This window comes from Natator depressus, chromosome 6, assembly GCF_965152275.1.
Source record: "Natator depressus isolate rNatDep1 chromosome 6, rNatDep2.hap1, whole genome shotgun sequence".
In the NCBI taxonomy this organism is placed as follows: Eukaryota; Metazoa; Chordata; order Testudines; family Cheloniidae; genus Natator; species Natator depressus.
In genome coordinates, this window is record NC_134239.1 from 19,142,062 (window position 1) to 19,159,125 (window position 17,064).

The 17,064-nt window shown below is 58.6% G+C and overlaps 1 protein-coding gene across 2 annotated transcripts in view; it reads left to right on the forward strand.

Annotated features, from left to right (window-relative positions):
* The window catches only part of B4GALNT4 (beta-1,4-N-acetyl-galactosaminyltransferase 4), a 120,126-nt gene that overhangs the window by 77,484 nt on the left and 25,578 nt on the right, over positions 1-17,064 (forward strand). For both annotated transcript variants that reach the window (XM_074954698.1, XM_074954699.1), the window contains exons 4-8: positions 2,142-2,237; positions 2,737-2,827; positions 3,993-4,093; positions 5,790-5,857; positions 10,683-10,761. In XM_074954698.1, the coding sequence (XP_074810799.1) occupies positions 2,142-2,237; positions 2,737-2,827; positions 3,993-4,093; positions 5,790-5,857; positions 10,683-10,761 (435 nt within the window). The remainder of the gene's footprint in view (positions 1-2,141; positions 2,238-2,736; positions 2,828-3,992; positions 4,094-5,789; positions 5,858-10,682; positions 10,762-17,064) is intronic.

The following is a 17,064-nucleotide window of genomic DNA, read 5'->3' on the forward strand; positions in this document are numbered from 1 at the left end:
AGGAGACGGGGACCCGGCACTCAATTCTTAGCTGCTTTGACCCCGACCGCAGCCCTGACGTGAAAGCCAGCAGCAGGGAGGAGAGCTGCGAGCCCTTGGGGAGGGGGGCATTGCACAGCCGACCGGACCGGAGAGCGGGGAGGGAGCCCTTGGCTGTGCCGGCTCTCGTGGTTAGCTGGCTCTCTTTGATCTCCAGGGCAGGGCTCAGGGGTCCCTGTCTCCCCACCCACCTTTCCCAGTCTCAGTGTGCTGCCAGGTGCCGAGACCTCCCCAGGCGCCCAGGGCGGGGGCTGTGCATGGCCAGGGCAGTGTGTGCCCGTGCGGAGTGACTGGAGACTGCTGGGACTGCTCCGCAAAGACGCTGCCCCCGGCCCCTCCCCTGTGCCCCCGCCACCTGGGGAAGTGTCTTAGTCCACAGGCCCGCTCCAAGCCTATCACTGCATCCCTGCCTTCCTGCCTCTCCGGCTGCCCTTGGCCCCACCCCCTCTCCTTCCTCCCCAGCTGCAGGGCCTGGCCGGTGTCCGCGGGCAGGTGTGGAGCGGCGGTCACTGCAGGCAGCTGGCACGTGGGGGCCGGGGCACCAGCTGGGAGGGTGCCCCACAGCAGCACGTTGGGGATGAAGGGATGCTGGGGGATTTGACCGACCATCTCAGTAAACCCACAGCAGACACTGGGATCCTTCTGCCTCAGAGTCACCCCGGTGACATGAGCTGTCCCACCATCGGCCGTGTCCATCAGTCACGGCTCTGGAGCTCTGCCACCCACAGGCCTTTCCAGGCCAAGGCATGGGGGAGATGGGCAGGGTGGTGGGCAGCACCAGCCCCAGATCTCTCCTCTGCTCCCTGCCAGCATCCACCCTAGGGAACGACTGGGTTCTCCTCAGAGCCTTTGGAAAGGGAATAATGGCACCCGGCTTCCTAGCCACTTCCCTGTGTGTCCTGCCCTCCTGAGCATGGCCACCGCCCAGGGATCCTGGCCTTTCGAACCCCTGCCTGGGATTCCCCTGCACGGGCCTGATTTCAGCCAGCCTGGCACATGCTAGTGATGGCCTCTGACGGGAGGCCCACCAGGAGCTGGGAACTCTGCTTCACTCTCTCCTCTCCTATGCTCGGCCTGGGCCTGGGGGTGTAAACAGGAACTCTCCGGTGTCTGCTTTGCAGGGCCTATTCATTATGTGATGAGTCTGGTACAGCCCCAGGGGGGAGCTGCCGCTCAGATTCCTACTTTTAGCTCTGGGGGTCCCCAGTTGAGTCCTTGATGGGTTGGCCAAGACGGTGGCCATCCCACTTCACAGGAGGGGGGTGTCCAAAAATACAAAGCCAGAGGGGAAAGAAATGGGGGTCAAGGGTGGAACAATCCCTGGGTCCCTACCCGTGAGGCCCAGCCAGCCCAGGAAGGAGCAGAAGGAGTGGGGCGGCTGGTCAGGGTCTGATCTCTGGAACTTGAGCTGTGTCTAGGGCATTTAGGACATGGTGCTAGGCCCGTTGCTGGCAGCTGGCTTTCCCATCAGCCAGGGATTGGCGGTATCCGCGTGGGGCAGGCTTCTAAGACCTGCTGTAGACTGGGGATTTGCCCCAGTTTGAGCCACCAGTGCATTTGTGCCCTGCTGTGGCTGCGTAGCACCCTTGGGAGAGCTCGGGAGTGGCTGAAGACAGCGCCAGGGCTGGGGAGCTGGCATGGCTTAAACTGAAACTGATCTTCCTTTGAGCTGGCAATAACATGGGCTGGCTGAGGAACCTGGGGCTGCTCTGACCCCTGGTGCAGCCTGGCCGGGTGGGCAGGTAACGGGTGTTTAAAAACATGCAACGCCCCAGAAAAACAGCAACCTGCACCCGCGTTTCCCCTGGAGCGCCACCCGGCGCAGGCAGGGGCATGTGCTGCTAGGCTGCACGCCCCCTTTCATTCCACAGCCCCCTGAGCTGCTCCCCTCCCAGCGTGCTGGCCCCAGCCTTGGTCTGGTGTTGTGCGGCTCTGAGCCCTGGTGTAGCGGGGTCTGATCTGGCGCCTGTGGGGATCTCTCCATGGCCTCGGGTGGGATTTGGGCATGGCCTTTGGCCGGCGATGGGGAGGTGCACGTGAGCCGGTGGGGGCCTGGCCCAGGACGCATTCTCACGCCCCCGTGGGGGCTGTCCATTCTGCAGTACAAGGGGAAGGCGAACCTTCACGTCTTTGAGGACTGGTGCGGAGGGGCCGTGAGGCACCTGAGGAAGAACCTGCACTTCCCACTCTTTCCCCACGTGAGTACAGGCCCCTCGCTGGGTTGCAGCCTCACCGTCCCTCCCCTCGGCTCGGCTTGGCTGGGGGTCGCTGGCTGATCTGCTCTGGCCGGTACCTTTGTTTGCCAGAGTGTTTGGCTTCCTGAAGGCCTGACCCAAAGCCCATTGCAGTGCGGGGGAGCCTGTGAGTCGGGGATCCCCTAGGGACTGATCCTGGACAGAGAACTCCTGTGGGATCCATGGGACCTCTCTCTGGGGGGAATTTCCCTCCATCAGGAGGCCCGCTCAAGCCCCATGTGGGGTGTCAAAGGTGTGGGACTGAAGCGGGTCCGAGGCCGCTGCCCTGATGGTGGAATTTCACCCTCTCTAGGGACCCGGCAGGGCTGTGGGGCGGAGGCGGGGCTGTGGGGCACACTCCCCTGCCTCCCCCAGGAGTGTGGGTGCTTGTGTGACACGGCCCAGAGCAAGGCCTGGGTGTGATGTGTCCCTCTCTCTCTCTCCCTGATCCCGGCATGTGCAGGCCCGCACCACGGTGAAGAAGCTGGCTGTGTCGCCCAAGTGGAAGAACTACGGGCTGCGGATCTTTGGGTACATCCACCCCTTCAAGGATGGTGAGCATCTCCCCTGCCCCCCACCTATCAGGGCTGGGCTGGGCTTGGGGGCTGCACCGAACCACTGCCTCTTACTTTTCGCCCTTGCCCACCTCTCAGGCAGGGGTGTTCAGAGACTCCTAAACTCGAAGGCCAGAAGAGAGCCTGAGATGATTCATGCAGCTTTAGGGAGCTCCGTAAAGCTACCCCCCCTTCTCACTCGCAGGCACAAGGCAGGAGCAGCTGTGTAGCTTCAGGGATCCCATACCACTCCCCCGCACCAGCCCAGACGGCTCTGAGGTACAGAGAGCAACCTCCGATCCCTCCCGGGACAGCAGCGTAGCTGCAGAGTGCCCCGGCAGGGACCCCTAATTTAGCAGGTTACACAGGTGTTGCTGACCCAGCCACCATCACCACCGCACCTCCTCGTTGTCCCGCAGTGCGGGGAACGTCCGTCACCCCTGCTCGCCTGCCGCCGTTCCACACCGTAACCTGTGGGTCTTGGGGATTCTCATCAGGGGCAGCTGCTGCTACTTTGCTCCATTGCTGTTCTGGTCGCCCCATCTCAAAAAAGATATATTAGGATTGGAAAAAATACCGAGAAGGGCAACAAAAGTGATTAGCTTTTGGAACAACTTCTGTAGGAGGAGAGATTAAAAAGGCAGGAACTGTTCATCTTGGAAAAAAGCGGTCTATAAAATCGTGACTGGTGTGGGGAAAGTGCATAAGGAATTGTTATTTACTCCTTCCCATAACACGAGATTGAGGTGTCACCCAATGAAATTAATAGCCTGAAAACAAACATAGGGAAGTAGTTCTTCACACAGCACACAGTCTAACTGGGCAACTCATTGCCAGGAGATTTTGTGAAGGCCTTGTGAAAGCATAACTGCTTTCAGAAAAAATGACTGAAGTTCCTGGAGGAGAGGTCCGTCAATGACTATTAACCAAGATGGTCAGGGACGCAACCCCACATTCGGGTGTCCCTAAGCCTCTGACTGCCAGAAGCTGGGCCTGGACAACAAGGGACAACAATAGTTGCCCTGTTCTGTTAATTCCCACTGAAGCACCCGGCATTGGCCACAGCCGGTAGACAGGGTACTGGGCTAGAGGAACCATTGGCCTGACCCAGTATGGCCATTCTTATGGGCTTATATTAACGACTACGTTTTTCCTTGCTCCACAGGGGACTTCCAATTTTCCGTAGCGTCGGACGACAACTCGGAGTTCTGGCTCAGCTCTGATGAGATCCCAGCCAATGCCCGGCTGGTGGCATTTGTGGGCAAGGTACCGATCTTCTCTCAACTACTCCTCTATCCCCTGGCAGCACTCAGCCTATGCAGTGAACGCTCCTGGGCTCGTCCCTCTGGGTAGCAACGCTCTTTATTATTTCCCCGCAACTAATGCCATCTGCTGGGAGAGGAGGAGCCCGTGCTGGGATGCTAAAGTGCAAATGGAGCCGGGATAATTGCCAGTGGGATCCATAGAAAACCTGAGCAAATCCAGCTGTGACCATCACATCTGGAGGCCACGTTGTCACGACCAGAGCCTGGGATACCAAACGCCATCGTGCATGGGTGTTCAGGCTCTGTGTCACGGCCGCAGCGCTGCAGTAGGGCCGGAGCAGCACTCTCACACCAGCTGCTTGTGCTCTTCACCTTAGAAATGTCCCGCAAACTCTGGGACTGAAATGGCTCTGCCTTGCTTTGATCCTGGAGAGTGAATCTGTTCTTGGGCACCAAGCCTGGCGAGAGAGTCTGGCCAGCTGTTTAGGCGAATAAGGAAACTCTGGGAACAGGGGGCTTTTCTTCCCCTTCCTGGAAAGCTTTGGGGGTTTGCCCTTTAATAACTGTCTGATGAGTGTGGATTGGAAACCGTGCTCTCACTCGGCTCAGGCTTTGCGTTGCTGCCCTGGGAAGATGCACAGGGTAAGGAACGCTGTTCGGCGCTTGTGGAAATGGCTGTCAGATGCACGGGCAACTTTGTTTTTCAAATCTCTTAAAACGCACCTCAGCCGTAATGGCTCCGACAACGGGTGTGGAAGGACCCCTGCCGATTATACCAGCTGTGAGGGCTTCGCTGGTGTCTTAGGAACACAGGAACGGCCAGGTTGTTTTAGACCAGGGGTTCTCAAACTGGGGGTCGGGACTCCTCAGGGGGTCGCGAGGTTATTACGGACGGGGTCGCGAGCTGTCAGCCTCCACCCCAAACCCCGCTTTGCCTCCAGCATTTATAATTGTGTTAAATAGATAAAAAAGTGCTTTTAATTTATAAGGGGGGGTCGCACTCAGAGGCTTCCTATGTGAAAGGGGTCACCAGTACAAAAGTTTGAGAACCCCTGTTTTAGATCAAGGGTCTATCCAGTCCCATGTCCGCTCTCCAGAAGTGGCCAGCGCCAGCTGCTTCCATGGAAGGTGCAAGAACCCCACAGTAGGCAGATGTGGGACCATCTCCCTCCCCACCCCCCAGCCATAGCTCTTGTCCTGATTTCTCCCAGTGGGTGATTAGTGTATGGCCTGAAGCCCTTGTGCATGTGCATAGCCAATGCTCAACCATGCGCCTCGGTGAGGCAGGGGCGTTCTGCTGTCCCTCTCAGCAGGACAGGTGTGGTGATGCTCGCTGGGGCGTTGGGGGCCTGGAATGGTCTCTGCTGGCTCTCGAGGGAGCGAAAGCTGCCTGAGCCTGCGTGGAGCCCCTGTCCGTGGCGCTCGTTCCGCATGGAGCCGTGGCAAGGGAGAGCTGGTGCGTAACGTCCTGTCTGACGCAGCACTGAGCGTGGAGGGGCCTTGATCCCTGGCCGGGTTCCCAGGCCCTGCCCGAACACAGCTAGATGGTGGTGATGATAAAGCAGCTGGGGAAGGGGCACGCGGAACACCAAGTCCCCTAGGTGCTGCCTTTAGGGCTAGAGGGGTCCCTCAGCCCCCTGGCCCCGTCTTGGCGCTCGCCCATCACTAGCTCTCATGCACTCTCTCTCCCTCACCAGCTGGGCTCCGAGTGGACAGCGCCAGGGGAATTCACCAAGTTCAGCTCTCAAGTCTCCAAACCTATCCGGTAGGTGGGACCCTCCCTGCGCCTGCTCGGTCCTTTCCTTGCCCAGCTTCAGGCCCAGCAGGGTCACGGGGGGGTGGAGGGAACGGGGGAACGGGGCAGTGTACTGCAAGCAAACCCTGCCTCCAGCCCCACTCCTTTGTTTTCCCCATCAGCTTTTCCCCTTCGCTCCCTTCCTCCCCCTCCCATCTGGCCCTGCTTCCCCTCCCCTTGTGTCTGTCTCCCCCACACCCGCCCACCAACCCACGTCCTGCTGTGTCAGTGAGGGGTTCCTCTCCCGCCACCCACGCGCTCTGCTTGTCGCCATGGCTTTGGCTGGAGCTGACAGCTCTATTCTGGCTTGTCTCTGCCTGCTCCATCAGCTCGCTGTCAGGCAGCGTGTTAGCGCCTGGGCTGGGGGGATCCTTTCCTCCAGCTCCGTGTCACAGTCATGCTCGCTCTGTTCTGCACCAGGGCTCCCGGAGCTGACGGCTTTCCTGGGTCAGCCCCGACCCCTCTCCGGCAGCATCAGGGGGCGCTGGTGCTGCCCAGGTAAAGCTCAGCAACTGGGGAGCTGTGCTAGATAGGAGGGTCTGTCCTGGGTTAGGGGCCTGTCCCTGCCCCAGCACTGTCCCTAACCCTCGCCCCTATCCTGGCTCTCTGGGGGGTGCTGGGAGAGACAGGTACAGACAGCAGCTCTGAGCGCGCGCAGTTCTCCTGCAGGGCTCGGGACTCTGAGCTTGCTCCGCCAATAGCCCTAATGGCCAGTGCAGGATGCTCAGAGGTGCACTTGGCTTGCTTATAGCATCCCCCTCTGGCAAGGAGGCAGGAGAAGAGAGCCAAGCAAAAGCAAGAGGGAATCCGTCCAAATGCACGAAGGACTCTGAATTGCAGGGACCCTGCGTGCAGGGCAGAGCCGCCCAAACCACGGCTGGCCATGAGCCATGCAGGCAGCTGGCCAGCACTGCTCCTCTGCTTGGGGGGGTGCAGCCTAAGCAGCCTCCCCCATTAGCTGTTGGTGGGGCCAGTAGGGAAGGTTGCCAGGATCCAACGTATCAGCACGTGCTAGGTCACGGGTAGCCTGTTTGTGGAGGTGCTGAGGCCCCGCAGGCCCCCCTGAGTTCAGCAAGTGCTCAGCAGGGCCAGTGGCCTCTCTCTTAATTTCAGCATGTCTCCATGTTCAGGAGATTGTGTGTAGATAAATGGGCTACATAGTCTGGTACCCCTGCGCTAGAGGCCACAGATCCAACCACATCCCTTGCTCTGACTGTCCCTTTCCCTGGCATGACAAACCTCTCTGCTGACACGTTGGTAGCAGCCGGCTGTGAGTTCCTTCCAGCCCTTCTGTTTCTCATGGCCCCTGTGTGTGCAATAACAGTACTGCATCAGTCTGAGGAATTTGCCAGCACAGTGGAGATGCTAAGGAACTGAGCCTCTCAGTGCCCCGGGAGGTATTATCTCTGCAAATGGGAGACCTGAGCCACAGGGAAGGGAAGTTGAGCCAGGAACAGAACCCAGGAGTCCCGGCTCCCAGTCTGTTCTCTAACCACAAGACCGTCCTTCCTAGCCTGGGAATGCTTGATTTGTAGCATCAGGTGTTTGGCTGTTCTCCTCTCTTTTAATTTCACCTGAATAGATCTCCCTGCTGTTAACTCTGCTCTCTGACAGTACTGACAGCAATGCAGGGATTGCCAGACTGGGGCGGACCCAGGCCATTCTAGTTCACCATCCTGTGACCAGCACTAGATGCTGCAGAAGAAGGTGCAGGAAACCCCACAGTAGGCAGATGTGGGCTAATCTGGCCCCTATGAATGTCTCATCCTAACCCCTAATAGCTAGAGGTTGGCGTAAGCCCTGAAGCATGATGCTTCACCTCCTTTCCCAAGCCCTCTCTTAGTATTAGAGCTCTGGATATCCTGTGATCCACATAAAGGTCCAGTCTCTGTCTTGCTAAGTGTTTAGCCTCAGTGACACCTGGTGGCAATGAGTTCCACAGTCCAAGGACACATTGTCAGTCTCATTTTTCCTGAAGGAGGGGAGAAAGGGAAGAGTTTAACTGAGTGGTGACAGCCCCTCCCCTTTGTAATAATTCATAGAGCATGGTCTGTGGCCACAGAAACTGTACCACTGCTGAGGTAATAAACCTAAGGGCTTAGGAGTGTGTACCCCGCTTCCCGCAGACAGGTGATCGGCCAGGTTCCTTTACACCAGATCTTATTGCCCTCACTCCTGTGGGGGGCCCTTCCCAACCCTGGGCTTTCCCAGTGACTGTGCAGTGGGAGGGGACTAACGTGTGCCCCTCCCCAGGAACAGTTGCACCCTGCTGCTCGCCACCCCCATCCACCCTGGGGCTAGCCCAGAGTCCCAGCCCGCGTCCCTTCACCCTGAAGGCTTCGGGTGTCGCACGCTACAGCTGCCCTTGCAGATGATTAGCCGGGGACAATATGATCCTCTTAATCTAATTAGGATGGCAGTGAAAGAAGGGGGGAGGGGAGCGTTGGTGGCAGGGGCATTCGGGCGCACAGGCCACACACGATTACACCCAGCCGATGGGCGGCCGGCCAGCCTGGAGCCATGAGAGCGAGATCTCCCGGAGCTCTCAGGGGAAATCAGAGCAGCATGTTGCACTGAAACAAAGCCTGGGGAGGTCAGATAATCCTGTGATGCATGGTAATGTGCTGTTCTCACAGGGACCGCACCAGGCCCAGTGCTGACTCTTCCTGGGTGTCACAGTCACCTAGGCGGTAGAGTTGGGTAACGCCGGCTTCTGCTAGCTACCCCTATGCAGGGCACCTCAGCCCCCCTGCTATCCCCACTCCGGGCCCCACGCGGCTCTGCCAATGTACTCCATCTCCTAGCTGCAGCGTCCCCTGCTACTCCAGTCCAGGAACCCCCCTTAGCAGAGGTTGCTAGCTTGGCAGCCTCACTTTCTGAAATGTCTGGGCCCCAGTGCGTGCTTGGCATCATCCAGAGGAACTGTGTATCCCTAGGACTGAGAGAACTGGCCGACAGCCACTGCACCTCCATGTGCCTCGCCCTGTCCTGCAATCCTTGTCTGCCACCGCAGTCTCTCCCAGGCAGCGTGCAGGGTCCCTGCCCTGGCACAAGCAGCTGCAGGAAACTGCCCCTGTATCGTCCTAGCCAGAAAGCACCGGCATTGGGGTCCCTTAGTTCCTCTGAGGGCCCTTCTGGGGGCCACGGCCCTGCCCAGTGCCCTCTAAGCCCCCTCCCCAGCCTGGCCTTGGAGCTCCTGAAGCTCAGGCCCTCAGAGGCGTTACACGACGGGGTCACCGAACGCCCGTCGGAGGCAGCTGCAGCGGGGCTGTCTGTCCGTCTGTTTCCCTCTCAGTCGGAGGCTGCCGAGGGTGGAGGCAGGTCTCCGGGTGGTCTCTTCCCACCCTTGCATTTGAACACTAGTAGCCGGGGTCAGTGCTCCCAGTGTCATCACACTGAATGCTGAGGGGTTGGGGACAACAGCCCCCTCTCCTGTCTGTGGGGTGTCTCCGGGGCAGTGGGTGGGCTAGGAGATGCCAGCCGAAGGGGTTAACAACCTGGCTTCCCTCCCAGCACATCCCAAAGCCGAGTGTCCCAGAAGCACCATGTTTCTCCTGAGGCAGGGCGTTTGCAATGCGAGCCAGGCCCTGGCCCTGACTCATGCCATCCGGGCAGACAGCGCTCCCCTTGCTGGGCGCTGGGCGGGGTTCCCATGGCAGTGTGTCACGCAGCCCCCCAGGAAGTGCGGAGGGAGGGTTCAGCTCGCTACCGGGGACTGACAGGCAGCACAGAGAGAGCAGCAGGCTCGGCGCAGGGTCTGCTGTCTCCTGAGTGGAGCTGTCAGCAGCGCTCTCTTCCCCATCCCCCTGCTGCGTCCTCGTACCCTCCCTTCCCCCATCGCCCACAACGCCCGCCCCCCCCACTCCGCTCCCCCCAGAAAGGTTGTTTGCAGAATGCCTGCAGCTTGACAGCATCACTTCGTGTTTCCATTCACCGTATCCCCGAGCCAAAACACCGTGTCAATCTCCCGCTCCTGCGCCAGGAGCAGCCGGGAGGCAGAAACCAGGCGAAGGCCCTGGGCATATGCGAGAGAGGCAGCAGAATCAGTCACTGTAACCTGTGGCAGCAGCTGGATCCCCGCCACACAGACTAGTGAGGGTCTCCCTGCTGGGGTGAGCGAGGGGTACCGTGTGTCGGGGAAGCCTTCTCCACACTGCCCCATGGTAAGCCAGGAGGTGTCGGGGAGAGCCGAAAGGCAATAGCAGAGGGGTTTTGTGAGCACCTGTCAGAGCGCGCGTCCCGCTCCATGCCCAGCGGCAGCGGGAGGAACCTAGGCATCTCACACAGCCGTGGAGCTCTGGCAGCTGCTCCGCACGGCCCAGCCCCAGGTGGAGAGCGAGCTGGGAAGATCCCTAGGTGACCCTCGGCCAACGGCTTGCTTGGGAGGGACAGTGCATGTCTGGGACAGGGGGCTCTGCGGGGGCCATCCTGGGAGGTGGGGAGGAGAGCTGGGAAGGGGGCACAGCTCCTTCACACCCTCTGTGAAATCCCCTCAGGACCTGTCGGCATGTCCCGTGCAGGAGAGGTCTCCTCTGCCTGGGTGATGGGAGAGCTGCTCCCACGCCAGTGCGGCGGGCTCTTGCAGTGGGGGTGCGGGAACTGCCCCACATGCTGATCTCCCAGCCGGCCATAAAACCCCTCGGCACACGGCTGCTACCGCCGTCTCCAAGTGCTCCCCCGCTCCCGGAGCCAACCTTCTGGGGCCGGAGGGCTGCGGGCTCCCCCCGGGAAGGAGGGCTAGAAGACCCTTGTCAGGGTCACTGGTTCCTAACCAGCCTCTCTCCCTCTCGTGCAGCCTCATGTCCTCCAGACGCTATTACTTTGAGCTCCTCCACAAGCAGGATGACCGCGGGTCGGACCACGTGGAAGTAGGCGTGAGTAACCTCTGGTTGGGCCCTGCCACGCTTGCTCTGTGGTGCTGGCTTAGCCAGGCCCCGGCTCGCACGGCTACTTACCTTCGGGGAAACGCTCTGAGAGTCAAGAGCGCGTCCCCAGGTGGCCTCCATCCCTTCGCTGGGCTCTGCTACTTCCCTTGCCAAAGCCTCAACTTGGATCTGTTCCAAGGGTGAAGGTTTGCCAGAGGACAATGGGAAACCTGCAGTTGAATCCCCCTTTCGCCCACCACACACCCCCAACTTCAGCTCAGAGAAAACCTGTGGGAGGCCTGAGCCCCAGCTCCTACCATCTCTTCCCTGCAACCCTGGAGTACATCCCCCACCCACTTACTTGTGTCTGAACCCTGTAGATTCCCCCGGGCAGATCCCTGACCTCCCCCCTCATCTACCCTCCCGGGCGCCCTGTGGCTCCCGTCTCTCCCTGGAGCTTTCCCTAGAGATGATCCTCCCCCGTTGTTTGCACACGTAGTGTGTTCCGGGCAGGGCATCCTCCTTGGACATCGTGCGTGGCTGGCATCTCTTCGTAGCATTGCACTGTAATGCCCCAGCCTTCTCCTGGACTGAGACGCTACAGGGCATCAGAGTCAAATCTTCCAGCGGTGGCCCCCGATTCAGGGGGCTCAGTGTGAGAGGCCCAGAGCCTGGTTCTCAGCAGCACTGAGCACCCATGTCTCCAGCTGACGCTGGTGGGATCAGCAGCTGCTCAGCACTGCTGACGATCAGGTTCTCTGCATCTCGAGCTAGCCCGAAGTCTCTGCAGGCTCGGGGTGGAGCAGGGAGGGGCCTGCTGGAGCCCAGTGTGTCTTCAGGGACCCCCTGTCCCTGCCCCAATCTCTCCTCCAAATTCCCAACTCCCACCTCATCCAGTTCAAACCCCGATGGCTGCAGAGGGGCTCTGCTGGAGCACATGGGAGGCTGGCCTGGCCCTGCCCAATGGGGGGGTCACTGAGTCCACAGAGCCCATTCTCCTCTTTCGATAAAGAAGCCGCCTAGCCAGCCTTGCTGCCTCAACGGGAGGGTGCCACCGGGAGCTGTGTGTGCCGCCCTCGGAAGCTCTGCCTGCTGCCCGGGTCAGTCAGAGGGGAGCACACATCCCTTCGGCAGGGATGTGAGTAAAGCTGTCGCTTGCCAGCCCCTCCCCAAAAGACGAAAGGGCCCAAGGGATGGCTAGTGCAGACGCCCTGTTAGACTGTGACGTGGTCCCTGTGGGACAGGGTGGGACTCCTCCACTTGAGACCGTCCAGCCAAGCGTGAACGAAGCACTGCTGGAGGAGGATAATCCTGCCTTGGCTGGAGGGGATGGGAGGGTGATCTCTAATAGGTCTCGCCCATCTCCAGCCTCCGAGAGCCAGACCTCAGCGGGTGTCATTCAGAGACACCCCAGTGGAGTGACACCAGCTGAGCCTGTGATTCTAGCCTCCCTGGGTGCGTTGAAGGGCCAGCCCCAAAGCGGTGTCTGCTCCCTCTGCCCATGCTATGAGCAGGCAGAGCACGGGTCAGCAGAGTGCGTCTTCCCAGCCTGGCGCTGGGCGGTTTCTTCCCTTCACGCGCTGGGCATCCCATGGCCTGTCAGTGCTAACAGCCTTGCTTTGGCCTCGATGCTTCTCTCATAACGAACGCTAATTGAGCGTCCCCGGGAGAGGAGTCCTGGCTCCAGGACTCGGCAATGAATCTGCCAGCCATCCCTGGCCGGACCGCCTCTCTCCTCTCCTGGAGACCATCCGTCATCCCTAGAGCAGGCATTCCCTGCCAGCTGGGCACCTCCCTGCGGCCGGTGGAGGAGGGGCGAACCCACCTCTAGGCACAGCCATCTTTTGTGCTGGCTCTGCGGGGCCACGTGCTCTCCTGAGGCCCTCGGAGCTGTTGAGGAAGGCCGGGCCTTAGCTAGGCAGTGACATGCGCTGGGGCTGGGAGCAAGGCAGGTGAGGGCTGCTCTGTGCTCAGCCTGTGCCCCTCAGGTCGCCAGGCTCTGGTGCACACACACCTGCTGGCCTTGGTGCGTCCAGCCCTGGGTGCTGCTCTGGGCTTCTTGTCCTTGCCTTACCCGTGAGCCTCCGCAGGGCGTTCTCCAGGCCATCGGGGTGCTTGGGCTGCTTGTGGGAGACAGGGGTGTGCAGGAGCCGGAGCCATGCCGGGGGCTCGGGGCCATACCTGTCAGTGGGAGACTGTGGAAAGCGGCTGATACAGTTGAGATCTTGGTCTGCTATGAGTTGTCGAGAAAGGTGGAGACGGACGGAGAGACAGGCACCCAGCCAGCCAGCATCCCTTCCCCCCTGTCCTGCCATGGGAAGCCAGTGCTGAGCAAAGCAGCGCTGTCTGCAGAACCACCGAGCGGTGTCTGTGCCTTCGAGTGACCTGCAGAGTGTTACCCACAGTGGAGTCTCCCGAACGCCTCTCCTGCCCCATCGCTTCGCAAGGTCTGGCCTGGGCAGGGTCCCAGCAAGTGGGGGCCGACGGAGGCTTTGGGTGCGTCCCTGGGAGGCTGAATGACCCTCTCAGCTGGGCATACGGAAACCTAGTGATCCTCCTGTGGAGCCTGGATTCCCCTTCTCCCCCTCATTCAGCTCTGGGGCTGTGCCTCAAACCTGCCTCCCTCAGCCTCAGGGCTCCCTTCTGCCACCCTCAGCACCTGGCATTTGTGAGGGGATACAGGGCCCGATGGCAGCACTGACAGCTACTGACAGTCTCCCCTAGCACCTGCCACCTGGACATTTGGGCCCATCCATTTCCCCTGGAGCATGGCCTTTGCTCAGCTCACACAGGGCTGCTCTGCAGGGGCAGGAGAGAACAGGTGGCTGCCTAGCAGAGGAGGAGCATTAAAGGCGACCTGCCAAGGGATTTTTAAAACGGGGCGGGTGCCCTTTTCCACATCTCTGCGGCATGTGAAGATGGCTGGGAAGGGCACTTTTTGCTGTGCACCTGGGGAATGTCCGAAGTGTCAAATCCGATTTCCTGTCTTTGCTGGATGACCTCTTGGGCAACTCGGAGTGTGTGCATTGGGAACACAGGCGCCTCAATGGGCGCGGTTGGATGTTGGGTCTTCAGCAAAGGCTTCCTTTCTCCACAGTATGTAATCATAGAATCCTAGAATCTCAGGGTTGGAAGGGACCTCAGGGGGTCATCTAGCCCAACCCCCTGCTCAAAGCAGGGCCAATCCCCAATTTTTGCCCCAGATCCCAAATGGCCCCCTCAAGGATTGAACTCACAACCCTGGGTTTAGCAGGCCAATGCTCCAATCACCGAGCTATCCCTCCCCCCCTATTATTAGCACTGGAGTTAAATGTGTGCAGACGAAACACCACAAAGTTCTAGACAGTCTGATAATCCCCCCTCACTTCCCCCTCCTAGCGGCTCAACTTTGGCACTTTTGAGGGTACCGTCTCCCTAAGTCTCCCAATGCCTTCAGCACAAGCAAGACTTTGAATTTCAAAGGGGAAAAAATAAGCGGGGTGGGCGGGAGAAAGCCTTTTGGGGAGGGAGATCCCTTTGAAGGGATCATAAAGAAGGGAGGAACCCCGGGGTATCTTCCCCTTGGCAGTTCCCCACTGTACCGCTATGCATTTGGGGGCTGGTCCGTACACAAAGTTGCACCCATTTAGCTACAGGTGTGATCATTTAAAGTGGCTTTAGTTAAACCAATGCCCAAGGCTGCCTGGCTGCAAAGTGATATAAAACTTAGCTTAAGTCGATTAGAAAGGGGTTTAAATTCAACTGAAACAAGCCACTCACAGACAGCAATAGAAGCATCGACCCAGGGCTCTGGGTCAACATAACAGCCTTGGTATAATCACCCATGTAAGTTGATGCAGTGCTGCTTCTGTGCATAGACAGGCTTGAAGAGAGGCTGGGGAAGAAAGCACTGTTTTAGGGCCTGAGCCAAAGCTTGCTGACTTCCGTTGGCTTTGGATCAGGTCCCAAGTTGGCAACGTCAGTAAGAGCTGTCTTCAGGAAAGGAAACGTGCCCAGCTGCTCAGTGGGGCTTCTGTCTCGTTTTGATTTCAATAGTTTAAGCACAAAATACTGTGCGGCTGACTTCAAAACTGACGTTTAATGTTGTGAGGGGTGCCCCTAGCAATGACTCGGTGCTGTTGGTCTCAGATCCACCGCGCTCCTTAAAAAGCTGAGCAATGAAACAAGATACGTTGGAGGGCAGAGATAGGATACAGAGGGACCTAGACAAATTGGAGGATTGGGCCAAAAGAAACCTGATGAGGTTCAATAAGGATAAGTGCAGGGTCCTGCACTTAGGACGGAAGAACCCAATGCACAGCTACAGACTAGGGACCGAATGGCTCGGCAGCAGTTCTGCGGAAAAGGACCTAGGGGTTACAGTGGACGAGAAGCTGGATATGAGTCAGCAGTGTGCCCTTGTTGCCAAGAAGGCCAATGGCATTTTGGGATGTATAAGTAGGGGCATAGCGAGCAGATCGAGGGACGTGATCGTTCCCCTCTATTCGACATTGGTGAGGCCTCATCTGGAGTACTGTGTCCAGTTTTGGGCCCCACACTACAAGAAGGATATGGATAAATTGGAGAGAGTCCAGCGAAGGGCAACAAAAATGATTAGGGGTCTGGAACACATGACTTATGAGGAGAGGCTGAGGGAACTGGGATTGTTTAGTCTGCGGAAGAGAAGAATGAGGGGGGATTTGATAGCTGCTTTCAACTACCTGAGAGGTGGTTCCAAAGAGGATGGTTCTAGACTATTCTCAGTGGTAGAAGATGACAGGACAAGGAGTAATGGTCTCAAGTTACAGTGGGGGAGGTTTAGGTTGGATATTAGGAAAAACTTTTTCACTAGGAGGGTGGTGAAACACTGGAATGCGTTACCTAGGGAGGTGGTAGAATCTCCTTCCTTAGAAGTTTTTAAGGTCAGGCTTGCCAAAGCCCTGGCTGGGATGATTTAATTGGGGATTGGTCCTGCTTTGAGCAGGGGGTTGGACTAGATGACCTCCTGAGGTCCCTTCCAACCCTGATATTCTATGATTCTAAGAAACTAGCTCCATTCAGGTAGCACCTTCATGCAAACTACGGCCGGTGGGCCACATCCGGCCCACCAGCCAATTTCATCCAGCCCTCGAGCTCCCGCTGGGGAGTGGGGTCGGGGGCCACTCAGTGTGCACATGCCACAGCTCCCGGAAGCAGCGACGTGTCCCCCTCCAGCTCCTATGTTTAGGGGCAGCCAGGGGGCTCCGTGCATTGCTCCGTCCGCAGGCGCAGAGCCACCTGGCCACGCCTCCGTATAGAAGCCGGAGGACGGACATGCTGCTGCTTCCGGGAGCTGCTTGAGGTAAGCACCACCAAGAGGCTGTACCCCTGAGCCCCTCCAGCGCCGCAACCCACTGTTCCAGCCCCGATCTCCCTTCTGCCCTCCGAACCCCTCGATCCCAGCCCGGAGCACCCTTCTGCACCCCAAACTGCTCATCCCCAGCCCCACCCCAGAGCCTGCATCCCCGCCAGAGCCGTTAGCTCCTCCTGCACCCCAACCCCAATTATGTGAGCATTCATGGCCCACCATACAATTTCCATAGCCAGATTGGCCCTCGGGCCAAAAAGTTTGCCCACCCCTACACTAATGGCTTGTGCTCCCCCTGCTGGTGCTGCGGCACAGTTCACAATCATTGCACAATTACACTGACATCTGTAGCTCAAGGTCTGTTAATTAAAAGGTCCTGGTATCAACCCAGTTTGGGGGATCCATGCTTGGCAAACAGTAGAGGTGGGCAGGGGGCCCTAAGAAAAGTTGTTTTCTACTTTCTTGGGTAATATTGCAAAAAAATACCAAGAGGGAAAAGGCAATAATGAAGAGCTAGCTCTCTGTGCTTGAGAAAGCCATCCCCTCAAACAGGGTTGGGTGCTTATTTCAGGAGGGCATCTAAAACTCTTTCTCCTCGAGATAAAATGTTCCTCGTCTCCTAGAGACTCTGAACAATCTCGTTTTGATCCCTCTCTGCAGAGCCTTGCTCCTTTCATGGAGGCCGATCCAGCTCTGTGGGCTGCTGGAGATGAAATATTATTAGCCGTTTTAAAGAGGCTCAATTCATCCCTTTCTGAACTGGAAGGGAGGTGAGCCATTCATGGCAAACGCTCCCCCACCCCCACCGCTCCTTGCTCAGCTAGCTGGAGCTGCTGTGAAGTCCCTGGTAAAAGCTGCAGGCTTGCACTCCTGAGGACGCTTGCACGGAATGTGAAAATAAGCTCACTTCTCACCGGGCGCTGCCGCCTCTTTGGGTGTGAGATGGACCAGCCCAGCTCCCCTGAGGGGCAGAGAGGCCCACGCAA